Raw genomic sequence first — 27,231 nt, forward strand, 5'->3', positions numbered from 1 at the left:
GAGTTTCCTGTGTGAGGGAGGGGGCGCGGGCCAGGTTCGCGCTTGAGGGCCGGCTGGAGCCTGCCAAGCTACAGTGCCTCTCAACCCTGAGACTCGGCTAGACGCCGAGAATTGCAGTTACAGTCGTTTCGGGAGGGGCCGGGCAGGGCGCCGAGAGGAATTGGCTGTGGGTCCAGCTTTGGACCACATTTCCCAGAGGGCCGGGTGGCCGGTCGCTCTTCTCGCAGGAACTCGAACGTTTCGTCACGTCTGGCGGGACCATTAGATCCATGAGGTGAGGGTCCGTGGGTCCCGGGGGAACAGGCTCGGCTATGCAGGTTGCAACCCCGGGAGACCCGAAAGGCCTAAGTTGAGGAGACCGGAGGCAGGTACGGAATTGGGTCCTTCTGTCTGTGCGAGCGGAGCTGCATGAAAAGGGGAGGTTGTGGGATCGTCTGTGAGATTGTGACACTGAGACCTGTGTGCAGATATCAGTTGTCTATCATTGTGGGGTTGCTGCTGCGTGTGTCCCTGTGGTGATGTATGACTGTGACCCTGCGACTGTACGAGAGTAACTGTTACGTGTTCAGTGATGGGAATATGATTATAACTGTGTTACCCTGTGTGGCTCTGTGTGTGCGGCTGTGGGCTGCGTATCCCATTGATTTAAGTATGACCATGCCCAGTGTGTGGCGGCAGTGTGTCTGGTTATGGGGCTCCTTCCATGTGTAAGATTGTAACTCCAGAACTCTGTCCCCGGGGAACCTCTGTGAAGTTTAGTCAGATTATAGTCTCTTGACAGCAGTGACCTCAGCTTTTTCCTGACACACCGGGGTTGGGCAGGATGCCTTATTCTCCTCTGATCTCCATTCCCTGTGTGTTGGGTGCTGGGGCTGGGGCTTGGGCTGACCTCTGACCAGACTAGTTTGGGAAACAAGGAAAACCTGGTGTTTTACAATTTTTCCTCTCTCAGTTCTACCCTTATCCAGGTGCAGAAGAGAAGGAAAGAATGCAAAATGAACTTCTGCAAGCAATGTCCAAGGTGTGTTGAGGTTTCCTCTTTGCTTTCTTTCTTTTGAAAGTTAAATGTTTAATAAAGTTATGCCATTTGATTATAAATCGCTGTAATTTCCCTATTAGAGGAAAAGGTAGTCCAGCCTGGTATTAAAGCCCAACAGCACCAAATACTTAATGTTCACTTATTTGGAAAATGGCTCTACTTGTGTTTGTTGTTTTCTTCTTTATAAATTCAATATTATGATTTTAAAATAAAAGCATGATTACTGTAGAGATTTTGAAAACAACAGAATTACCAAGAAAAAATAAAATGTAATCACTCAAATAACTAGTTAATATTTTGATGAATTTTTATTATTTTTACAAAATCAAATTATACTTCATTTACCATATTATGTCCTACATTTTCACTAAAAAGTGTCATTCTCCTGTGTTGTCAGATTGTCTTTGTGAATACTATTTTTCAAAGATATTTATTTCTTTGTATGAATGAGTTCTGGTCCTTTTTTTTCAGATCAGTTATGTCAGACTTTGAAATCTTTAAATATTTACACATACACACACAGATTTGAAATTGGACTCCCATGATTAATAATGAGATGAAACACTGTTTCATATGTTTATTGGTTATTAGGGTTTCTTCTTTTGTGACCTGCCTGATTAGAATCTTTTACCTATTTTTGCTCTTGGATTGTCTCTTGTTGATTCATAGGAGTTCTTCATATAATGTGGATATGGGTCCTTCATTGATTATATTTTACTACTATTTAGATTGTTTTAACACTTCCTTTAAGGTGGTTTTATGAAAAGAAGTCCTAACTTTAACATAGTCAAATTTAACAATTTTTTTCTTTATGGTTGGTGCTTTTTGTATTTTAAGAAATCCTTTCTTGTCCCAAGGTTATGCAAATATTCTTTTATATTTATGCTTAAAGCTATAAGCTTTGCCTTTCTGGGGTGCCTGGCTGGCTTAGTCAGTGGGATGTGTGGCTCTCGATCTTGGGGCTGTGAGTTGGGTGTAAAATCTTTAAAAAAAGGTTTGCCTCTCCTATTTATACATTTAATGCACCTCTGGCTTTTGTATATGGCATAAAGTGGAGCCTGTGGTTCTTTTCCCCCTTATGAATTCTTCTCTAGCTCTCTCAGTACCATATATTAGTCCATTATGTTCTCGTTTCAGATATATCCAAATATATATAAATATCCAGTGTTCTTATGTACATGGGACATACACTGTTTGTCCTCCTTGTTCTTTTGCTCTATCACAATATCACAGTCTTAATTATTCTAGCTTTTCTCTCCTTTGAAGGTATTTTGGCTTTTCTTCCTCTGGCTGTTTTTAAGACTTTCTCCCAGTTTTTGGTTTTCTGTAATTTTAGTATAATGTGTCTAAATGTGCCTTTTAAAACTTGTATCTGCTTGGAATTTGTAGCATTTTTTGAATTTGTGAATAGGTGATTTTTATTAGTTTATTAAGAAAATTCTCAGCCACCTTCAAAGATTGTCCCTGCCTTATTATCTCTTTCTTCTCCCTTCTCAGGCTCTAATTAAACTTAGGTTGAAATTTCTTATCATTACCTTTTTTTTGTCTCTTAATCTCTTTCTGGTTTTGAGAGTTGTTACATATAGTTCAAATCAAAGCACTGTTAAGCAAAAAAACCTTGCCTGGTCTCAGGAGGGGTGGAGGGCATGTCAGATAGCTAGAGTTTTAGGATCCTTTCCCCAGCTGGTAGTAAAAATATGTTTATTCTGTTGTATTTTAACACTTCTAATCTTGGGGAACTCTATAAATCATAAGGCTATCCATTCACCTTATGATTCTCTTATGTGAAAATTAGGATGTACTGAAGTAGAGAACTCAGTATGTAGAGTTTTCTTGAAGTATAAATTTGGAACTAGGTGGGTCTACTCTCAATTTTTTAAATATGTGTGTTTGGTACAGAGGCAAAGGAAATCAGGTTAAGTATCCATTGCCCAAAATCTATTCAGTTTAAGACCTTTCTATCTGAGTTTCTTTAGAAGATGGCTGAGTATTTTCAATCCATTCTTCTGTGCCAAAACCCAGAATATCAGGTTACCCTCTCCCATCAGCCTCTAATTATGCTTGCTATAGTGAAGATTGTTGCCCATTATTAATGGGAATTGTTGCCCATTATTAATGGGAATAACTCTAGGGTGGTAGAATAATATAGAAAGATAATTTTTTTTTAAGATTTTATTTTTAAGTAATTTCTACACCCAATGTGGGGCTTGAACCTACAACCCCCAGATCAATAGTTGCATGCTGTACTGACTAAGCCAGACAGGCACCCTTATTTTTTTAACCTAATGTTTAATCAGGAAATATTTGAACTATTCCTAGTAAAATCAGAAAAAAGACAAGGATATACACCATCACCAGTGTTATTTAACGTTGTTCTCTTGTTATTAACCAAAGCACTTTAACAAGAGAAAAAAGTAGGTTAAAAATTAGAAAAGAGGATATAAGATTATCACTATGCAGATGATATGAATGTGTACCTGGAAAACCAAATCAGTTTATAACCATAACTTTGAAATAAGCAGGACTCCGTAGGAAGTAAGCAAAATAATTCTTTTTTCATAATTTCTATTCTCAACTGTCTCTGTGTGCTAATTTTTGTTGTTGTTGTTGCCCTGGTCAAAAACTTGTGCAGTCCCTGTAATTGATTTGATCACTCCTTGGTATCCTTTACCAAGTTGTTTTTAGTGACAAGGTCAGTCTCACTTTGCTAATTACAATCTCCAGTTGAATGTAATAATATGTAAGTTTCATTTAAAGCCTTTTCTTTGAGTTCAGCCTTGCTGTAAGCTAGAAGCTTACAGTGTGAAAAAGGGCATACGCTAAACTTCTTCGTTTCTTTAACCTAAATTTCTTTTCTCCCACCCAGTAGGCAGTTTCTGGCTCCTATGAGGTTGCAATGGGTAGGGAAGAGGAGGTAAGGAGAAAAGTCTTACTTGAGTGTTGCTATTGTTTTGATCTTGGTGTCTCTTCCTTTTATGGATGTTTAGCACTGACTCATTTTCTATGGGGTACTTTTGTGGGATTTTGGGAGAAATTCCTGCTGGAAATCTCTAATTGTACTTCCCTGTGATGTGGGCAACACATCTCCTTGAAATGGCTGCTAAATAATACCTGTCTTATACTTGGGCAGTCTGTGATCTACTGCTTTGTTGGGAGACACATTGTCCCTCCATTGGGTCTACATCTGGTCCAAAACAGTCTTTGCCCTCTAAACTCTAGAAAACACAACAAAAATTCTTCTAAACAGTCTCATCATTCCATTTTGGATCCTGGAGTCTAAAGGACCCCCCTTGGTTGGTCTAAGATGAAGGAGAAATAACCTAAATTCTCCTATGGGATGGAAATGTGTATCATTTTCCAATAACCGCCAGTTTTTGGACACCAACTGAGTGTCCTACAATTTAATTGAATTCTGACACTAATTACCCAGAGTTAACAAAGAACCCCACAGGTTTAGAGGCTCAGTCTTACAAGACTGCCCTATTTCAGATAGCAGCTCCAAGTCTTGGGTATCCCCAAGGCACTGCACTTCTGCCCAGCAGACCACAAATTGAGACATTCCCATGATCCTCACTCAGGTACAGTAATTGATTAGAATGATTCATAGAAGTCAGCAAAGTATTATATTTATGACCAAAGTTTTATTATAAAGAATATAGTCTAGTAGGAGGCATCACAATCCCAGACTTCAAGCTGTATTACAAAGCTGTAATCCTCAAGACAGTATGGTACTGGCACAAAACAGACACTCAGATCAATGGAACAGAATAGAGAACCCAGAAATGGACCCACAAACGTATGGCCAACTAATCTTTGACAAAGCAGGAAAGAATATCCAAGGGAATAAAGACCGTCTCTTCAGCAAATGGTGCTGGGAAAACTGGACAGCAACATGCAGAAGAATGAACCTGGACCATTTTCTTACACCATACACAAAAGTAAACTCAAAATAGGTGAAAGACCTAAACGTAAGACAGGAAGCCATCAACATCCTCGAGGAGAAAGCAGGCAAAAACCTCTTTGACCTCGGCCACAGCAACTTTTTACTCAACATGTCTCCGGAGGCAAGGGAAACAAAAGCAAAAATGAACTATTGGGACCTCATCAAAATAAAAACCTTCTTCACAGCGAAGGAAACAATCAGCAAAACTAAAAGGCAACTGACAGAATGGGAGAAGATATTTGCAAACGACATATCAGATAAAAGGTTAACATCCAATATCTGTAGAGAGCTTATCAAACTTAACACCCAAAAAAACAAATAATCCAGTGAAGAAATGGGCACAAGACATGAATAGACACTTCTCCAAAGAAGACATCCAGATGGCCAACTGACACATGAAAAAATGCTCAACATCACTCATCACCCAGGAAATACAAATCAAAACCACAATGAGATACCACCTCACACCTGTCAGAATGGCTCACATTAACAATTCAGGCAAAAACAGATGTTGGCGAGGATGCAGAGAAAGAGGATCTCTTTTGCACTGCTGGTGGGAATGCAAGCTGGTGCAGCCACTCTGGAAAACAGTATGGAGGTTCCTCAAAAAATTAAAAATAGAACTACCCTATGACCCAGTGATTGCACTGCTAGGTATTTATCCAAGGGATACAGGTATGCTGTTTCGAAGGGGCACCCAATGTTTATAGCAGCACTATCAGCAATAGCCAAAGTATGGAAAGAGCCCAAACATCCATCGATGGATGAATGGATAAAGATGTGGTGTATGTATATATATGTGTGTGGGTGTGTGTGTGTGTGTGTGTATAGCGTGTATATATATATATATATATATATATAGTGTGTATATGTATCTAGTGTGTATGTATATATATATAGTGTGTATATATACATACACACACACACACACACACACACAATGGAGTATTACTCGGCAATCAAAAAGAATGAAATCCAGGGGCGCCTGGGTGGCTCATTTGGTTGAGCATCTGGCATCGGCTCGGGTCACGATCTCACGGTTTGTGGGTTTGAGCCCCACATTGAACTCTGCTGAACGCTTGCTCAGAGCCTGGAGCCTGCTTCAGATTCTGTGTCTCATTCTCTCTTTTCCCCTCCCCCACTCATGCTCTGTCTCTCTCTGTCTCTACAAATAAATAAATGTAAAAAAAAATGAAATCTTGCCTCTTGCAACTACATGGATGGAACTAGAGGGTATTATGCTAAGCGAAACTAGTCAGAGAAGGACAAATATCATGACTTCACTCATATGAGGACTTTAAGATACAAAACAGATGAACATAAGGGAAGGGAAGCAAAAATAATATAAAAACAGGAAAGGGAACAAAATATAAAAGGCTCTTAAATATAGAGAACAAACAGGGTTGCTGGAGGGGTTGTGGGTGGGGGGATGAGCTAAATGGGTAAGGGGCATTAAAGAATCTACCCTGAAATCATTGTTGCAATATATGCTAACTAACTTGGATGTAAATTATAAAAAATAAATTATAGAAAAAGATTTAAAAAATAAAGAAAAACTGTGATACAACTCTTTTGCAGGACCAGGAAACAAGGAATGTGATATGGGAAAGTCAATCCACAATTACCTCAAGAAAGTCCCCAGAAAACATCTATTAAAATAGGAATGCAGGAATATTAATTACAAATATAGAAAAAAACAAGAGAAACAAAAAAAATTGAGGGTCCCACCTGAGGGGAGTGACAAAGCCCTGCCATTTTTCACTAAGTCTTAAAATTTCTTGAATTTTGGGGTGCCTGGCTGGGTCAGGTTGTGTCCAACTTCAGCTCAGGTCATGATCTCACAGTTCGTGGGTTTGAGCCCCACATCGTGTTCTCTGCTGTCAGCACAGAGCCTGTTTGAACCCTCTGTCCTCCCTCTCTCTCTGCCCCTCCCCTGCTCACACTCTCTCAAAAATTGTAATAAACATTTAAAAAATTCTTGAATTTTTAAAACGCAAAATTGGTTAAATGTTAATTTAAAATATCACTATCTTAGGGCACCTGGGTGGCTCAGTCAGTTAAATGTCCAACTTCAGCTCAGGTCAGGATCTCACGGTTTATGAGTTTGAGCCCCAAGTTGGGCTCTTTGCTGTCAGCATGAAGCCTGCTTCAGATCCTCTGTCTCCCTCTCTTTCTGCCCCTCCCCTGCTTGCTCTCTCTCAAAAATACATAAACATAGGGGTGCCTGGGTGGTGCAGTCAGTTAAGCGTCCGACTTCAGCCAGGTCACGATCTCGCGGTCCGGGAGTTCGAGCCCCCCGTCAGGCTCTAGGCTGATGGCTCGGAGCCTGGAGCCTGTTTCCGATTCTGTGTCTCCCTCTCTCTCTGCCCCTCCCCCGTTCATGCTGTGTCTCTCTCTGTCCCAAAAATAAATAAAAAACGTTGAAAAAATTTAAAAAAAATACATAAACATAGTAAAAATTAATAAGGTATCACTATCTTAGAGAAGAATATAACTTAAACTTCTTGAAAATTATAGTTCTCTTATGACTGTTAAATGACTCCCTATTGGGGTGCCTGGATGGCTATGTCAGTTGAGTGTCTGACTCGATTTCAGCTCAGGTCATGATCTTGCGGTTCGTGGTACCTAGCACCAAGTTGGGTTCTGTGCTAGCAGACCAGAGCCTATTTGGGATTCTTTCTCCCCCCACACCACTGCATGCACGTGCTCTCTCTCAAAATAAATATTAAAAAAAAAATTATTCCCTACTAACATATATTCTTTAATTTTTATAATTTTACTGGTGGCAAAATTTATGGCAATATTAATATTACTGAAAAACCTTTCATTTCAGCCATTTGGTTAAGCAAAATCCTTAAGATCCTCTCCAGATATGGCCCTCCCTCCCATACCTTGCCCTATGCCTCTCTACCATTTTGCTGTTTCTGAATTGTATTCTTTTTTAATTTACATCCAAGTTAGTTAGCATATAGTGCAACGGTGATTTCAGGAGTAGATTCTTTAATGCCCCTTACCCATTTAGCCTGTCCCCCCTCCCACAATCCTTCCAGTAACCCTCTGTTTGTTCTCCATATTTAAGAGTCTCTTATGTTTTGTTCCCCTTCCTGTTTTTATGTTATTTTTGCTTCCCTTCCCTTTTGTTCCTCTGTGTCTTTAAGTCCTCATATGAGTGAAGTAATGATATTTGGCTTTCTCTGACTAATTTTGCTTAGCCTAATACCCTCTAGTTCCATCCACGTAGTTGCAAATGGCAAGATTTCATTCTTTTTGATTGCCGAGTAATACTCCATTGTGTGTGTGTGTGTGTGTATATATATACACACTATATATACACACTATACACACACACACACACACACATATATATACATACACCACATCTTTATCCATTCATCCATCGATGGATGTTTGGGCTCTTTCCATACTTTGGCTATTGCTGATAGTGCTGCTATAAACATTGGGTGCCCCTTCGAAACAGCATACCTGTATCCCTTGGATAAATACCTAGCAGTGCAATCACTGGGTCATAGGGTAGTTCTATTTTTTTTTTTTAATTTTTTTTTCAACGTTTATTTATTTTTGGGACAGAGAGAGACAGAGCATGAACGGGGGAGGGGCAGAGAGAGAGGGAGACACAGAATCGGAAACAGGCTCCAGGCTCTGAGCCATCAGCCCAGAGCCCGACGCGGGGCACGAACCCACGGACTGCGAGATCGTGACCTGGCTAAAGTCGGACGCTTAACCGACTGCGCCACCCAGGCGCCCCGAGGGTAGTTCTATTTTTAATTTTTTGAGGAACCTCCATACTGTTTTCCAGAGTGGCTGCACCAGCTTGCATTCCCACCAGCAGTGCAAAAGAGATCCTCTTTCTCTGCATCCTCGCCAACATCTGTTTTTGCCTGAATTGTTAATGTGAGCCATTCTGACAGGTGTGAGGTGGTATCTCATTGTGGTTTTGATTTGTATTTCCTGGGTGATGAGTGATGTTGAGCATTTTTTCATGTGTCAGTTGGCCATCTGGATGTCTTCTTTGGAGAAGTGTCTATTCATGTCTTGTGCCCATTTCTTCACTGGATTATTTGTTTTTTTGGGTGTTAAGTTTGATAAGCTCTCTACAGATATTGGATGTTAACCTTTTATCTGATATGTCGTTTGCAAATATCTTCTCCCATTCTGTCAGTTGCCTTTTAGTTTTGCTGATTGTTTCCTTCGCTGTGAAGAAGGTTTTTATTTTGATGAGGTCCCAATAGTTCATTTTTGCTTTTGTTTCCCTTGCCTCCGGAGACATGTTGAGTAAGAAGTTGCTGTGGCCGAGGTCAAAGAGGTTTTTGCCTGCTTTCTCCTCGAGGATGTTGATGGCTTCCTGTCTTACGTTTAGGTCTTTCACCTATTTTGAGTTTACTTTTGTGTATGGTGTAAGAAAATGGTCTGGGGCGCCTGGGTGGCGCAGTCGGTTAAGCGTCCGACTTCAGCCAGGTCACGATCTCGCGGTCCGGGAGTTCGAGCCCCGCGTCGGGCTCTGGGCTGATGGCTCAGAGCCTGGAGCCTGTTTCCGATTCTGTGTCTCCCTCTCTCTCTGCCCCTCCCCCGTTCATGCTCTGTTTCTCTCTGTCCCACAAATAAATAAACGTTGAAAAAAAAAATTAAAAAAAAAAAAAAAAAAAGAAAATGGTCCAGGTTCATTCTTCTGCATGTTGCTGTCCAGTTTTCCCAGCACCATTTGCTGAAGAGACGGTCTTTATTCCATTGGATATTCTTTCCTGCTTTGTCAAAGATTAGTTGGCCATACGTTTGTGGGTCCATTTCTGGGTTCTCTATTCTGTTCCATTGATCTGAGTGTTTTTGTGCCACACATTTTTTCTTTAAATCATTGATATTCATGTTATTAGCACCTCACAGATATTATTAATCTGAGCCAAGTAGTATACTAGAGGCTAGATTCTTTTTAGTACAACTTTTACAGTTTTCTTAGGGTAAACTGCTTTGTTTCTTTATTTGTCTCATTCCATATGTGTGTTGCTATTTTCCCCCAAATCTACCAACATTGCTTTCAGTTGCCTATCAAAAATATTTTCCATGTGATCAAACATTAGTTCTTTAGTTTTCTTTGGAGACATGTTTCCCATAGTCCTCTCTCCTCCTGTTCTTAGATGTTGCTCTCTAGTTCTGCTGCCAGATATTGTCCTATGACTTGCCTTTCACAGTTATACTTGGGACTTTGTCATGTATTTTCATGTTCTGTAATTTCTGAATATAGTATTTTTCTTTTTCTTAATTTACTCTGCAGTTCTGATGGAGCACATAGGCCAGGAGCTTCTTTTAAAAAGCTGCATAGGAGAGGGGCATCTGGGTAGCTCAGTTGGTTAAGTGTCTGAGTGTTGATTTCAGCTCAGGTCATGATCTCATGGTTTGTGAGATCGAGCTCTGCATCAGGCCCTGTGATGACAGCATGGAGCCTGCTTGGGATTCTTTCTGTCTCCTCTTTCTGTCCCCCCTCCCCCCACCATTCTCTCTCAAAAATAAATAAATAAACATTTTTAAAGTTCTAAAATGAAAAGCTACATAGGAGATAATTCTGTCTTTTCTTGCCAATCTATAATTGTGTTGACTTAATCTTCACACTAGCTTGGTTTTTAATCTTGCTTGGTATATAATCTTCACTTTAGCTTTGACTGGGTATAGAATTCAAGTCCAGAATTCATTTTCCTTTGTAATATTAAAGGAGTCACTTTTTTTCTTACTTCAAGTGGTGCTTTTTAAAAGTCCACTCTGGGGGGGCGCCTGGGTGGCTCAGTCGGTTAAGCGTCTGACTTTGGCTCAGGTCACGATCTCACGGTCTGTGAGTTCGAGCCCCACGTCGGGCTCTGTGCTGACAGCTCAGAGCCTGGAGCCTGTTTCGGATTCTGTGTCTCCCTCTCTCTCTGACCCTCCCCTGTTCATGCTCTGTCTCTCTCTGTCTCAAAAATAAATAAACATTAAAAAAAAATTTAAAAAAAAAAAAAAGTCCACTCTGGGGCACCTGAGTGGCTCAGTCGGTTAAGCGTCTGACTTCGGCTCAGGTCACAATCTAATGGCTCGTGAGTTCGAGCCCCGCGTTGGGCTCTGTGCTGACAGCTTGGAGCCTGGAGCCCACTTTGGATTCTGTGTCTCCCTCTGTCTGCCCTTCTGCTGCTTGTACTCTGCCTCTTGCATTGTCTCAAAAATAAATTAACATTAAAATTTTTTTTTTTAAGTCCACTGTGATTTTGATTCCTGAAAATTTTTTTTATAATCCATATTTTCTTCCTGGAAGTTTTGGAAAATTCTGGTTTTTTTCTTCCTGGAAATTTTAGAAAGTTCTTTTTTTCCCTGATTCTGAAACTTTAAAGTGTTTTAAAGTTCATCACATAGTTCCTTCTTTGAGGTCTTAAGAGGAAAATATGGGAAGAGAAGGGATTCACATTTACGTACATTTCACTATAGCCAGGCATCAAGCATTGAGCTGCATTTTTGCTATTTCATGTCATTGGAAAATTTTACTTGTACGTTCCTAGATATATCCCTCTGTATACAAGACATATGTTTTCTACTGATCTAATAGAGTTCTGGCCCCTTCAATTTGATTAACAATCTCTGTTCCTTTTTGTAGAGCCCTCTACTACCATCCCTACTACCATCTTTTTCTTATCTTCTTCTACTGTGAAAGCGTGTTTGTTGTTTCAGGGATCAATGATGTTCAGGGATGTTTCTATAAACTTCTCTCAGGAGGAATGGGAATGCCTGGACTCTGGTCAGATGAATTTATACAAAGAAGTGATGTTGGAGAATTTCAGCAACCTGGTTTCAGTGGGTAAGGATAACTATCCCCCAAAATTCAGAGTCTGCCCTCAGGAATGTCTCCTTTCTCCATTGTGAATTATTTGTTTCAAGTAGCCAGCTAAATTTCTGCTCCCTGTTCCTTAAGGAATGGTTTGAGTTGGAATGGAATAGAAGAATTGGAAATGAGCAGCTCCAGTGGGCTGAAGCTTCACCTTCATCTTTCTTTGGTCCTTCCTACAGTGGCATCTCTTTCTTCTCACCAAGGGACTGGATCTGATTTCTGGGACACCCACAGCATAACCATGTCCCATGTCTTTTCTTGTGATCAGGACTTTCCAATTCTAAGCCAGCTGTGATTTCCTTATTGGAACAAGGAAAAGAGCCCTGGATGGTTGAAAGAGAGCTGACGAGAGGCCTTTGTTCAGGTGAATGAGATGTAGGGTAATGATTTTATCCATGTTTTAATTGGGTTGTCTGCCTTTTTATTATTGAGTTTTCTGTTAATTATATATTCTAAATACAGGTCTCTTAACAGTATATGATTTGTGACTATTTTCCCCCATTTAGTGAGTGTGTTTTCACCCTCTTGATTTTGTCCTTTGAAGCACAAAAGTTTTTAATTTTCACAAAATGCAGTTTATTTATTTTATTTTATTTTTTTGGTTGCATATGGTCTTGGTGTGAACTCCTTTAAGAGCCTTCACAGTTAAGTTTATTAATACCTTCTGGAAATAGGAAAGTATTTAAAACTTATTTTTTTGTCAGGTAAAAGTTTTTATGTCAATTATATCTCAAAAAATGTTATAGGAAAAAATAACAAAAAAGTTATAGATACAACTTTAGTTTTACAATTTAGCCACAAGATACATTAATGAAGAACTAAAGAACTCACAAATCGAGGTTTTTTTTTAATTTTTTAAAGTTTATTTATTTATTTTGAGAGAAAGGTAGTAAGCAGGGGAGAGGCAGAGAAAGAGGGAGAGAGAGAAAATCCTAAGCAGGCTCTGTACCGTCAGCACAGAGTCTGATGTAGAACTTGATCTTACAAAGTGTAAGATCATGAACTGAAACCAAGAGTCGAACGTTTAACTGACTGAGCCACCCAGCCACCCCCCCCCCCCCCAAGATTTTTTTTCCTTTCTAGGAGGCACAAGATATTACAAACAGACTCAAAGGGAAGATAACAATCCAGATCTTCTGTCATCTCAACAGAGAATGAAGGGATCCCCAGATAACTGAAACAGATGTCCATTATCCATATAGATACCACCATAATATCAGATTCCTAATCACTATAATGTACCAGCTTTACACAAACCAGAACCAAACTGGATTTGGCCCCAAAACAAGCCCAGGACACACTAAGGAGGGTGTAGTGGAGAGAAAGTGAATGAAAGTAGAATTTTATTGCTGCTTGGGATTTACTGAGACAGCCAAGAAAGGAAGACTGCTGGGACTTAAATAGCCTATGAGGAATACTTCTCAAGTCACATGCTTTATTGCATCCTGCGGTTAAGTACATTTGGACATCTCAGTGGGATCTTCAAAATTTTAAGAGAATAACATTTTCTTTTTTATTTTTATGTTTATTTATTTATTTTGAGAGAGAACACACACCTGCATGAGCAGAGAAAGGGCAGAAAGAGAGAGAGAATGAACCCAAGCAGGCTCTACACTGTCAGCATGGAGCCTGACCCAAGGTTCAACTCCACAGACTGTGAGATCATGACCTGAGCCAATACCAAGAGTCAGACTCTCAACTGAGAACCACCCACGTGCCCCCAGAGTGTAACATTTTCAAAACTTTTCAAAAATATAACTTTTCAGGGCACCTAGGTGACTCAGTCGGTTAAGTATCTGACTTGGTATTGGCTCAGGTCATGATCTCACAGTTGTCAGATTGAGTTCCACATTGGGCTCCAGGCTGAGTGTGGAACCTGCTTGGGATTCTCTCTCTCCCTCTGCCTCTGCCCTTACCCTGCTTGCACGTGTGTGTATGCGCTCTCTCCCTCTCCCCGTCTCTCTCTCAAATACATAAACTGAAAAAAAAAATTATAACTTTTCAGAAGTTTAATATGACTTTCATAAATATATGATAAACACATTTGAAGGATTTATTTAGTTCATTATTTGGGAGAAATGGAGTTCATATTGTCATGGAAAGAAAGAATGCAGGAATAACATCACTAACTGGGATATAAAAACTAGTTATTGTCCTACAGGATAATAAATCTGTAACCTTCAGGCTGTCTTTTAACCAGACACATCATTTGCAATCTGTTGTTCCTAGCAATTTTTTGTTTTTTGTTCAGTTACTTTCTAAATTTTTAAAACACGCTGTATTGCTATTGTGAGCGTGTACAATTTTCTAATTAGTATTGTTGGTACAGAGAAATACTATTAGTTTTTCTTTAACATGTAAAATGAATTTAATTTTATTAGTTATCAGGGAAATGCAAATTAAAACCATTAATTTTTAGGTAGGATACCATTATGACACCTGCAACATGGACAAACATTTAAGTCTGAAGATGAATAGATGAGAACGTGGAGCAGTATGCAGCCTCAAGCTGCTTGTAGGATATAAATTTTTCAACTGCTTTTTCCACCCCTTTCTTCTTAAATTTTATTGTGATAAGATCACTTAACATGAGATCTACCCTCTTAACAGATTTTTAAGTGTATAGTATTGTTAACTATAAGCACAGCATTATATAGTAGATCTCTAGAACTTATTTGCCTTGCATTGTTAAAACTTTATACTTGTTGATTAACAACTGCTCATTTCCCTCTCAGCCCAGCCCCTGGCAACCACCATTCTACTCTTTGCTTCTATGAGTTTTGCTCTTTTTAGATACCTCATATAAGTCAAATAATGCAGTATTTGTCCTGTGACTGCCTTATTTCATGTAGCATAGTGTCTTCAGGGTTCATCCATGTTGTCACATATGGCAAGATTTCCTTCTTTTTAAGGCTGAATAATATTCCATTGTACATATATGCCACATTTTCTTTATCCACTCATCTATCTATGGATTTAGGTTGTTTTCATCTTGACTATTATGAGTAGTGCTGCAATGAACACATGAGTGCTAATATCTCTTCAAGATCTTGATTTCAATTCTTTTGGATAAATACCCAGAAGTGGGATTGATGGGTCATATGATAGTTCTATTTTTAATTTTTTGAAGAACCTCCATACTGTTTTCCATAGTGGCTACACCATTTTGCGTTCCCACCAGTAGTGTACAAGAGTTCCAATTTCTTAGCATCCTCACCAACAGTTACTTCCCCCCCCCTTTTTTTAATGACAGCTGTCCTAACCATAATAGGTAATGTTTCATCATGGTTTTGATTTATGTTTCTGTAATAATTAGCGATATTGTGCATCTTTCATTTACTTCTTGGCTATTTGTATGGTTTCTTTGGAGAAACTTCTATTCACGTTCTTATTTATTTACTTACTTAATTTTTAGAGTTTATTTATCTTGAGAGAGAGAAAGTGAGCAAGTCAGGGGTGGGCAGAGAGGGAGATAGGGAATCCCAGGCAGGCTCTGCACTGTCAGAGCATAGCCAAATGTGCGGCTCGAACTCATGAACCATGAGATCATGACCTGAGCTGAAGTTGGATGCTTAGCCAACTGTGCCACCCAGGCACCCTACTAATTTTTTAAATTAGGTTATTAGGTTTTATTCCTACCTATTTTAGATATTAACCCCTTATCATATATATGGTTGGCAAATGTTTTCTCCCATTCCATAGATTGTCTTTTCATTCTGTTGATTCTTTGCTATGTGTAAGATTTTAAATTTGATGTAGTCCTAGTCCTGTATGTCTATTTTTGCTTTTGTTACCTGTGCTTTTGATGCCATATTCGGAAATCATCACTAAGACCGGTGTCATGAAACTTTTCCCCTATGTGTTCTTGTAGAAGTTTTACAACGTCAGGTCTTATATTTAAGTCTTTAATACATTTTGAGTTGATTTTTCTGTATGATATAAGGTAAGAGTCCAATTTCTTTTTTTTGCATGTGGATGTTCCATTTTCCCATCATCATTCTTTTTAAGTTTATTTTGAGAGAGACAGAGTATAAGTGGGAGAGAGGCAGAGAGAGAGGGAGACAGAGAATCCCAAGCAGGCTCCACACTGTCAGCACAGAGCTGGACATGGGGCTCGAACTCATGAAACCTTGAGATCATGACCTGAGCCAAAACCAAGAGTCATATGCTTAACTGACTGAGCCAGCAGATGCTTCTCCCATCATCATTTGTTAAGACTTACCCTTCTCTGTTAGTAGTCTTGCACGTTTGTTATATATTAATTGTGTATACGTGAATTTATTCTGTTCTGTTGTCTTTGTGCCGGTACCGTACTGTTTTAACTGCTGCAGCTTTATAATCTATTTTGGAATCAGGAAATGTGTTGCCTCCAGCTTTGTTGTACTGTCTAAAGATTATTTTGGCTCATTGAATTGTTTTTTCTATTACTATAGAAAATGCCATTGGGATTTTTACAGGGATTGCATTGAATCTGTAGATAATTTGGGGAGTATGGACATTTTTACAGTATTTTCCCAATCCATGAACACAGAATATCTTAACATTTATCTTGTGTATCTTTAATTTCTTCCATCAGTGTTTCACAGTTTTCAGTGTACAAGTCTCTCACCTCCTTAGTTAAGTGCATTCCTAAGTATATTAGTCCTTTTAATCTATTATAAATAGTATTGTTTTTCTAATTTCCTTTTCAGAATATTGTTAGTGTAAAGAATCACAGCTCATTTTTCCTGCAACTCATTTCCTGCAACTGCAAACTGAAAACCTAATTTGTTTATTAATTCTAACAGTTTTTATGTGGAGTCTTCATAGAGTTTTCTATATGCCGGATATAGAAGTGGCAAGAGTGGGCATCTTTGCCTTCATGATCTTAGAGGAAAAGCATTCAGTTTTGCATCACTGAATATAATATTAGGTGTGTACTTTTTATATATGGTCTTCATTATGTTGAGGTAATATCCTTCTAGTAGTTTGCTGAGAGTTTTTTAATGAAAGGGTGTTGAATTTTATCAAATTAGTTTTTTGCATCTGTTGAGATGATCATTTGATTTTTATCCTTCAGTCTCAGATATCACATTAATTGATTTTTGTATGTTGGATCATCTTTACATCCCAGGAATAAATTCCACTTGGTCATGGTGTATGATCCTTTTAATGTGCTGTTGAATTCGGTTTAGTAGTATTTTCTTGAGAATTTTTGCATCAATATTCATTAGGAATTGGCCTGTCAGTTTCTTTTTTTAATGGTTTCTATGTCTGGCTTTGGCATGAGGGTAATGCTGGCTTCATAAAATGAATGTTTTTCTTTTTCCTCTTTATTTAAAAAAAAATATTTTTTAATGTTTATTTTTGAGAGAGACAGAGTGCGAGCAGGGGAGGGGCAGAGAGAGAGAGGGAGACACAATCCAAAGCAGGCTCCAGGCTCTGTCAGCACAGAGCCCATTGTGAGGCTCAAATTTGCAAGCTGTGAGATCATGACCTGAGCCAAAGTTGGAGGCTTAACCAACCGAGCCATCCAGGCACCCCCATAAATAGAGTTTTGAGCCTAGTGGCTCACTTGGTTGAGCATCTGACTCTTGATTTCAGGTCAAGTCATGATCTCAGGGTCATGGGAGCGAGCCCCAGAGTGGAGCTTGCTTGGAATTCTGCCTCTCTCCCTCTGCCCCTCTGCTACGTGTGTGCACACGTGCACTTTCTCTTTCTCTGAAAAACAAAAATAGTTTGGAAGTGTTCCCTGCTTTTCAGTTTTTTGTAGGAGTTTTAGGATTGGTACCTCTCCCCCACTCCCTAGGTTGACATTATTATTATTTAAATGTTTAGTAGACTTCACCAATGAAGCCATCTGGTCCTGGGCTTTTCTTTGTTGAGAGAATTTTTTTTGAGAGAAAGAGGAAAGAGAGAGAGTGTGTGCTGCATGCACGAGCAGGGGAGGGGCAGAGGGAGAGGGAGAAGGAGAATCTCAAGCAGGCTCCAGGCTCAGCATGGATCCCAACTTGGGGCTGGATCTCACCACCGTGAGACATGACCTGAGCTGGAATCAAGAGTTGGATGCTTAACTGACTGAGCCACCCAGGTGCCCTGAAAGTTTTTTTTATTGTGAGCCAATATTCTTACTAGTTATGGGTATATTCAGACTTGCTGTATCTTCATGATTCAGTCATGGTAGGTTATATGTATCTAGGAATTTATCCATTTTTTCCAGGTTATCCAGTTTCATGGTATATAATTATTCATAGTAGCCTCTTATGGTCCTTTTTATTTCTGTAACATTAGTTATAGTGTCTCCTTTTTCATTTCTGATTTTATTTATTTGAGACTCCTCTTTTTTCTTAGTCTAAAAGTTTATCAATTTTATTTATTTATTTCAATAAACCAACTATTTCATTGGTCTTTCTTGTTTTTCTATTCTATTTCATTTATATCCACTGTAATCTTTATCATTTTCTTCCTTCTGCCAACTTTGGGTTTAGTTTGTTCCTTGAGGCATAAATTAAGTCATATATTAGTGATCTTATTTTTTAATGTAGGACTATACTCTTCCCTCTTCATTACTACTTTTTCTTCATCTTGTTTTTGTCTCTCAAGATATTTTCTAATTTCTCTATTTCTTGTTGACCTATCGCTTGTTCAGAAGTGTTGTTTAATTTCTACATATTTGTGAATTTTCCAGTTTTCATTCTGCTGTTGATTTCTAATTTCATTGACCATAGTCAGAAAAGATACTTGGTGTGATTTTAGTCTTCTTAAATTTCATCCAGGTCCCCCTGACTTTGAAGTTTTTATTTATTTTAATCTCTACACATAACATGGGACTCCAACTCATGACCCTGAGATCAAGAGTTGTACGCTCTTCCAACTGAGCCAGCTAGGTGCCCCTTTTGCCTTTGACTATTTAAAAAAAAAAATTTTTTTTAACGTTTATTTATTTTTGAGACAGAGAGAGACAGAGCATGAACGGGGAAGGGGCAGAGAGAGAGGGAGACACAGAATCGGAAGCAGGCTCCAGGCTCTGAGCCATCAGCCCAGAGCGCGACGCGGGGCTTGAACTCACGGACCGCGAGATCGTGACCTGAGCTGAAGTTGGATGCTTAACCAACTGAGCCACCCAGGCGCCCCTGCCTTTGACTATTGACAAAGACATTATAATGATGTCTCAGTGTGACATAATGTATCTCAGTATGGATTTCTTTTGGAATACTTTGACTTCCTGAGTCTGCATGTCTGTTTCCTTCCCCAGATTTGGGAAGTTTTCATCCATTACTAATTTGAGTAAGTTTTCTTGTTCTTACTCACTTCTGCCTCTAGAATTCCCATAATGTGTATATTAGACCATTCCTTGGTGTTTCATAAGAACCTTAAGCTTTCTTTACTCTTTTCTATTCTCTTTTCTTTCTGCTCCTTTGATTGGATAATTTCAAAAAAATGTGTCTTTGAGTTCACTGATTCTTCTGCTTGCTCCAGTCTGTTGTTGACTACATCTATTAAAATTTTCAGTTCAGTTTTTACATTCTTCAGCTCCAGGATTTTCTTATTATTTCTCATACTTTGTCTCATTGGAATTCTCACTTCCCTCATACATTGTTCTCCTGAGCTCATTGATCATTTTTATGATGTTTATTTAAAATTCCCTGTCAGGTAATTCCTCTACTTATATTTCATTAGGGTAATTTTCTGGAGCTTTGTTTCTTTGTTTGGATTGTGTTTCCCTGTTTCTTCATTTTCCTTGATTCTTTGTGTTGATATCTACATGTTTAAAAAAATGCCACTTGTCCCATTTATTATGTATTAGCCTCATACAAGAGAAGACCTTCACCAGTCAGAGCTTCTGTCAGCCTCTCAAACTTTTACGCTAATCCAAACCACTGTCTTTATTAGTGACCCCCAGGTGTCTAGAGTATGCCAGGTCCCATCAGTGCTCTGAAACAAGCACCAATTCCTCATGTAGCATCTAAAGAAATTAGGACATTGGATGTGTGGTCCAGTTTCTTTCCTTCTCCAGAGAAAATGTGGGAGCTGGAGTGTTTTGCCTGCTAGCTTTGCTCTGGAATGGGGGGAAGGGCTATGGCAAATGTTTACATGCAGGTGTTACATGCAAAGATGGTTCAAATCCCCATCTTTGTTCTCAGTGGCTCCCAGGTGTCTAGAATATGCCCGGTTCCATCAGCTCTAAGACAAGCCAGGCCCTAAGTAATCCCCCAAAATTTGGAACATTTGAAAACTGTGAGCTTTGTTTTTTCTCCCACTCACTGTGTACTAAACTAGGAGAAGAGCTGTGGTGCCTCCATGCTAGTTCAAATTGCCCCCTTTGTTTTCTGTAGTCCCAGGGGCCCACTGTATGCCAGGTCCCATCTGCACTCTGAGATAGGTGAGATTGAAGTCAGTACCTTGGGTAGCTCCCAGAGAAGTTAGAAAATTGTTGCATTGTCCAACTCTTCTCATCTTCAAGGAGATGGTGGGAGCTAGTGTTTTCTATCCATTCGTTCTGCACTAGGCCAGGAGGAGGAGCTATGATAAGTTTGTATACTAGTTCAAACTACCTTCTTAATTCTTGGTGGCTCTCAGACATCTTGAATCTGCCGGGTTCCATCAGCACTCCAAGACTGGTGAGATAGAAGCCAGTACCTTAGTCAAACCCCAGAAAAGTTGGAATGTTTGACACACGGTCCACCTCTTACCTTCCCCAGGGAGAAGCTGAGAGCTGAAGTTTCTCTCCCATTCGCTCTGTATCGAGCAGGGAAAGGAGCTGTGGTGAGTGCCTGCATACTAGTTCAAACCAGTACTTTTGTTCTCTGTAGTCCTCAGGAGTCTAGGGTATAACAGGTGTAATCAAGGCTCCAGAATGGTCAGTTAGGCATCACTTAGAAAAGTTGAGTCATTGACTGCATTCCAACTTTTTTTTGTATTCAGGGAGAAGTTGGAAGCTGGAGGTTTCCTCCCAGTTTTATGGCGCTATGCCAGTACAGGGATCATGGTGAGAGAGGGTTTCTCCAGTTTTCCTACTAGTTTTAATATGTCTGGCTTCACACTTGCCTAGTATATAGGATTCTCTTAGTTTCTTGATTTCTCACAAAGGGAACTTATCTATGTATTGGTATTGAGTTGATGTGTTTATTATGGGGGTCAGGAGAATCTAGCACTTATTATTCCATCATCTTGCTGATGTTACTCAAAATACTATTAATTTTTATAAGTTGATCTTTAATGTCTGGCAGTTTTTTATTCTCTTGATTTTTCTAGTTAGATCATCATCATATTAAGGTTTTTCTAGTTAGATCATCATATTATTAGATTTATCACTTCTAATCCTCATACTTATTATTTCTTTGCTTATAATAATAGCTGGGACTGCCTTAATTGGTAACATTGGTAGTGGTAACATTTCTTTTTCCTGATCTAATGGGACCATATCTGAAGTTTCTTCAGGGGTGCCTGGGTGGCCCAGTTGGTTGAGCGTCCAACTTTGGCTCAGGTCATGATCTCGTGGTTCGTGGGTGTGAGCCCCACATTGGGCTCTGTGCTGACAGCTCAGAGCCTGGAGCCTGCTTCAAGTTCTGTGTCTCCCTCTCTCTTTCATAACTTTTACCAAGTTACAGCTATTACTTTGCAGGGCTGATTTGCTCAGAGTTATCATAAATAGGTCTTGGCCACATCCTATACTTTTTCTGTATCTGTCAAAGATGATCATGGTAGTTTTAGTCTTATTTCAACAACAGTTGTACCCTCTGTTGTATGGCCATTTTGACCTGTGAGTCCATGTTCCCAAGAGATTATCAATCACCTTGTCTGGCAGTGTGCCTGGGGTAGGGCCAAGAGGTTGACCCAGGTCTGTGTCCCTCTAGGTAGATATAAGAAGTGGGTGGAGATAAGCTCAGGATGATGAGCCCTAAGACCTAAGGGTTCACTGGTGATAACTTTTATTTGCTACTGCTCCTCTAGGTAATTCTTCTTATCAGGGTTTGATCTTTCAACATTTACAAAGCAGCAGCATCTACAGAAGAGTATGCTTTCCCTTTTGTAATCCACCAGCTCTTGGGTTTTTTTTTAAGTTTTTTTTTTTTTTGTTAACATTTATTCATTATTGAGAGAGAGAGAGAGAGCGCACAAGCATGGGAGGGGCAGAGAGAGGGGGAGACACAGAATCTGAAGCAGGCTTCAGGCTCTGAGCTGTCAGCGCAGAGCCCGACATGGGGCTTGAACCCACAAGCAGTGAGACCATGACCTGAGCTGAAGTTGGACTCCCAACTGACTGAGCCACCCAGGTGCCCTGCTCTGGGGGTTTTAATAGCTTAGGAGGTAGAGGAGCATATGCCTGAGAGCAGGTGATCAGCCATATTCTTCTATCCACAGGTTTTTTTCTTTGCCATTAGGTTATCCTACTTATTCAGCAACTTGAGCAGAGTTGCCATCAATTCCTGTGGTAAAGACATAGGCTGCTGTGGTCCCAAGGAAGTTCAGGGAAAGGCTAAATCAGAGTTTAAAGACTTTACTACCAGGCTAGCCTCTCCTTGCCTCCTGTTACCATCTATCTAGGCAAGTAGCTCCATCCTCAAACACACACAAGTTTGTATAAGTCTTCAGTCTCCCTAAGATATTTCATAATTTGCCTCAGTTCCACAAAACCAAATTCTCTGTAATTTCTCCAAGGTCAATTGAGAAAGGAAGCCAGAATTTTGTGCACAGAATTTAGAGAGGAATTTTGGGGTTTTTAAAAATACTTTTTCATGATTATATTTTTGATTTCTAAGAACTTTGTGTGTATATATGTTAGTGTTCCTTTGTGTTCCTTTGTTTAGCATCTTATGCCTGTTTAATTCTCTTATCTCTCTGAGGTTATTCATTATATGTTTTGACCTTTTCTTCTATTCCTTGCATTGATTGTTCCCTCACAGATACTTTGTTCTGTTTTAGGCTCCTTTTCATGTTGAAAAACATTTCTCAGATGTCTTATAAACAATGGCTTACTGCTCATTTTTAAGTATGACATACTGAAAAGATGATTGGAACTTCTGTGTAGTAGGGATTGGGTCTTGTTTACTTTAGGATGATCTGGTTGGGTTAATATACTGAGGACTGCCCACTTTTGGTAATTTGGTCTTTTCCCTTGTGCATAATTTTCCCATCAGAAGGGACTTTTACTTTCATTACTAATTGAGGGAGTTATGAGCCTATTATTGGCATTCTGAGAGTGAAATTGGGATGAAATGAACAGGATTATTTCAGTATTGTGGCTTTCACAAATTCTTTGATATCAAATGGCTGTCTTACACTTCAATTAAATTCTGACACTACCTGGAATTAACATCAGATTCCACAGGTTAAAGGGCAAGGTACCCAACAAGATTGCCCTTAGTTCAGACACCAGTTGCAACTGGGATCCCCAGGCTACCCATACTTCTGCCTGGCTGACTGTAAATTTAGAGTTTCATACAACTCCTCAGGTTTGATAATTCACTAGAACAACTCATAAATTCATGAAAAGCACTGTACTTACGATTACCATTTTATATAAAAGAGACAGTGAACAGCCAGCTGAAAAGGTACATAGGGCAAATTCTAGGAGGTACCAAGCATAGGAAATTCTGTGCCCATGTAGTTAAGGTATGCCACCTTCCTTATACATCATACAGTCTAGGAAGCTTCCCTTAATCCTTGCTCTGAGTTTTTATTGGGGTTTGATTATGTGGTCATGAGTGGTCAAGACTAACTAGTTTCAGTGAATCCCCAATATATCAGGCTCTATCACCTGCCTACCATTCTTGCCTATTTCATTCAGCACCTTAGACTTCCTGTAGGCTATACCCTAATGTGAATTTGCAACAGCACACCCTTTGCACAGTCTCTGACTGCACCTCCACCCATTTATACATTTCAACACATTTGTTCCTCAAGTCTTTTTTTTTAATTGTTTATTTTTCAAAGAGAGAGCATGAGTGGGGGAGGGATAGAGAGAGAGGGAGACAGAGGATCCGAAGCAGGCTTGGTGCTGACAGCAGCAAGCCTGATGTGGGGCTTGAACTCATGAACCGTGAGATCATGACTTGAGCCAAAGTCAGATGCTTAACTGACTGAGCCACCGAGGTGCCCTCCTCAGTAATCTTTTTATTCAGGACGGACAACTGTCTACAAATTACAAGACATATAGTATGATGCTGTGTGTAAGGGATATATGCTTATGAGCATGTATATATGCTTAGAATCACTGTATATAATAGAGGGTGGCCCTGAACAGGGTGTATTTACAGAAGTTTCAAATGATTCTGATTCACATCAGTATTTCAAGATAGAGATTATTTATTTCCCTAATCACCCTCTTGAATTTCCTGTTGGCTCTCCTCAATGTCCATGCTTTCGTTATCAGTTTTAAAAATTGCTTAGCTGTATTTGAGAGTTGTTTAAGCATTTACTTTCCTAGATATTATTTTTACCTTAGTCTTTTTTTGAAGTTTTAATCTTTTCCAAGATAGGATAAATGAACATACACATTTTTATTTTCTTTCAGATCTGGAATCCATGTGTGAGACCAAGATATTATCTCTAAAGAAGAGACATTTTAGTCAAGTAATATTTACCCATGAAGACATGCCCACTTTTATTCAGCCCACATTCCTCACTCCACATCAAAAAACTGTTAATGAAGAGAAACCCTGTGAATGTAAGATATGTGGAAAGGCCTTTAATCAGAACTCACAATTTATTCAACATCAGAGAACTCATTCTGCTGAAAAAAGCTACAAATGTAAAGAGTGTGGGAAGTCCTTTAGTCGTGGCTCACTTGTTACTCGACATCAGAGGATTCATACTGGTGAAAAACCCTATGAATGTAAGGAATGTGGCAAGGCTTTTAGTTGTAGTTCATATTTTTCTCAACATCAGAGGATTCACACTGGTGAGAAACCCTATGAATGTAAGGAATGTGGAAAAGCCTTTAATTATTGCTCAAACCTCAACGATCATCAGAGAATTCACACTGGTGAGAAACCCTATGAATGTAAAGTATGTGGAAAAGCCTTTACTAAGAGTTCACAGCTCTTTCCACATCTGAGAATTCATACTGGTGAGAAACCTTATGAATGTAAAGAATGTGGGAAAGCCTTTACTCAACACTCCAGGCTTATTCAACATCAGAGAATACATACTGGTGAGAAACCTTATGAATGTAAGGAATGTGGGAAGGCCTTTAGTAGTGCCTCAACACTTACTAACCATCACAGAATTCATGCAGGCAAGAAACTCTATGAATGTAAGGAATGTGGAAAGGCCTTTATTCAGAGCTCAGAACTTATTCAACATCAGAGAATCCATACAGATGAAAAACCTTATGAATGTAATGAATGTGGGAAGGCCTTTAATAAAGGTTCAAACCTTACTAGACATCAAAGAATTCACACTGGTGAGAAACCCTTTGACTGTAAGGAATGCGGAAAGGCCTTTGGTAGTCGTTCTGACCTTATTCGCCATGAAGGAATTCATACTGGGTGAAAGATAAGCTCTGTTCATAATCTTTATAATAAGATCTTAAAAATAGGTAATGGAAAAAAAATAAAGCAGTGTAGTAGTTTTTTGAGCTACTATAACAATATCAAGTACCTCAAAATTGGGTGACTTAAAACAACATAAATGTATTCTCTCACAGTTTTGGAGCTTTGAAATCCAAAATTAAAGTTGTTGGTAAGGTTGGTTCCTTCTGAGGACTTTGAGGAAGAATCTGTTCCATGTCCCTCTCCTGCCTTCTGATAACAACAATCTTTGACATTCCTTGTCGTGTAATGCATCAACTCCAGTCTCTGCCTCCATCTTCACATTGCATTCTCCCTATGTATATCGGTCTCTGTCTTGTTTAAGAGGAGACTCATACAGGACATGAGTCCTATTGGATTAGGGCACACCCCGATGACCTTATTTTAACTGATTACATCTGCAAAGACCTTATTTCCATGTAGGATCACATTCACAAGTGCCAGGCGTTAGGGCTTCAACATAGTTTAACCCATAACACTGTTAACATTGTTTTTCTAACATATTTGTAATTTTCTTTTATACATAACTTGTTAAATGTATTCTAAAATGTAAATTCAAGGTTTAAATTATACCTGCCTTCCCTCCAAAAAAGATTCTGTCCCAAACTACTTCTTAAATAATTCTTTCCTCCCCATTGTTTTATTCTGCTTCTTGGTTATACATTTGTGTTTATATGGGCTTCATTTTAGAGCCATCTTTTCTATTGCTCTGACCTATAGATCTGGTACTACCAATACTACACTGTAAGTCCTGTTACATAGGCTGTCTTTTAATTCCTGGCAAAATTATAACTTTGTTTTTGAAGGCAGCTCTGTTCTTTTTCCCTTTGGTAACACTCATATTTTCATGTTGTAAAAAACACACAAAGGAAATAAATAGATTATCTGTAAGCCTTCCAAACAGAAATTACTACTTTCATATTATTACAACATATCCTTTCAGGCTTTCTTAGTGTAATCTGATGTGCATGCCGTACCATAACCTGCTTCTATCATGCTACTGTTTCAGTAAGTATAAATATTTATTTATCATTATTTTTAATGGTATCATAATCTTTTCTATGGTAGATTATCATTTTGCTAAATACTACTGACATACTTAATGGTGCTCACTGAAATTTTACAGTTATAAAAATTGCCTTTTAAATACAAATTTAGTGCTATCTTATTTTGTTTTGTTTTCTTTAAAAACATTACGTTTCAGTATCAAAATAACTGATCAGTATTTCTCCTTGTAAACCATATCCCTCATTGTAACCACTGATACCAATTTGTCTTTTAATCTTCCAGACCTTTTTTTAAAAACTATATTTGTTTATAAATATGTGCATACACAACCAAATACCTAAATATTTCAATACTTGTAGAATAGTTAGTGCTGCTTTGTAATTTTATATGTGTGTGAATATACATACACATATACACACACACTAATGTGTGTGTTGGATTGCTGCAAGGATTAAATGAGTTAAGAAATGTAAAATGGGTGGGATTGTTACTAACATATAGTAACTATCTAGCAAATGCTATTTTAATACTAGTATCAATATCTTCACCATTATTATTATCATTTGTAGAAAGAATGTTAACCATGTAATACACCTTAATTGACATCAAAGAATTCATAATGAGAAAGACCAGTGGGTGTAATGTTTGGTGAAAAGCTTCGCACCAACATTTATTCTTTATTCAGCATGAAGTTTAAAAAGGAAAAGGGGTGCCTGGGTGGCTCAGTCAGTTGGGCGTCTGACTCTTCATTTCATCTCAGGTCATGATCCCAGGGTTTTGGAGTCAGGCCCCACATCAAGTCTGAGCTGAGTATGGAGCCTGCTTAGGATTCTTTCTTTCTCTCTCTGCCCCCCTCCCCTGCTTGTGC

General features: G+C 39.0%; 1 protein-coding gene across 5 annotated transcripts; it reads left to right on the top strand.

Annotated features, from left to right (window-relative positions):
* The first annotated feature begins 8 nt into the window (after nucleotides 1-8).
* ZNF829 (zinc finger protein 829) lies at nucleotides 9-26,508 on the top strand. Of its 5 annotated transcripts, none has more exons than XM_086691081.1 (5): nucleotides 9-368; nucleotides 969-1,021; nucleotides 11,685-11,811; nucleotides 12,110-12,205; nucleotides 24,338-26,508. In XM_086691081.1, exons 2-5 carry the CDS (start codon nucleotides 989-991, stop codon nucleotides 25,315-25,317), a joined length of 1,236 nt encoding a protein of 411 aa, XP_086547207.1. In that variant the 5' UTR covers nucleotides 9-368; nucleotides 969-988; the 3' UTR covers nucleotides 25,318-26,508. The 5 variants fall into 5 exon arrangements, with proteins under 5 accessions (XP_086547207.1, XP_086547206.1, XP_086547208.1 ...); XM_086691080.1 differs by having other exon boundaries at nucleotides 9-274; nucleotides 953-1,021; XM_086691082.1 differs by having other exon boundaries at nucleotides 9-274.
* The last annotated feature ends 723 nt before the right edge of the window (nucleotides 26,509-27,231 follow it).

Source organism: Puma concolor, chromosome E2, assembly GCF_028749965.1.
Source record: "Puma concolor isolate L17-30 chromosome E2, mPumCon1.1.hap2, whole genome shotgun sequence".
NCBI classification, from domain to species: Eukaryota; Metazoa; Chordata; class Mammalia; order Carnivora; family Felidae; genus Puma; species Puma concolor.

Bases quoted from the DNA above. Each gene is read 5' to 3' on its own strand.
- ZNF829 (XM_086691078.1), top strand. The intron at 1,022-11,684 runs GTGTGTTGAGGT...TTGTTGTTTCAG, and splicing joins TTCTGCAAGCAATGTCCAAG to GGATCAATGATGTTCAGGGA. The intron at 12,206-24,337 runs GTGAATGAGATG...ATTTTCTTTCAG, and splicing joins GACGAGAGGCCTTTGTTCAG to ATCTGGAATCCATGTGTGAG.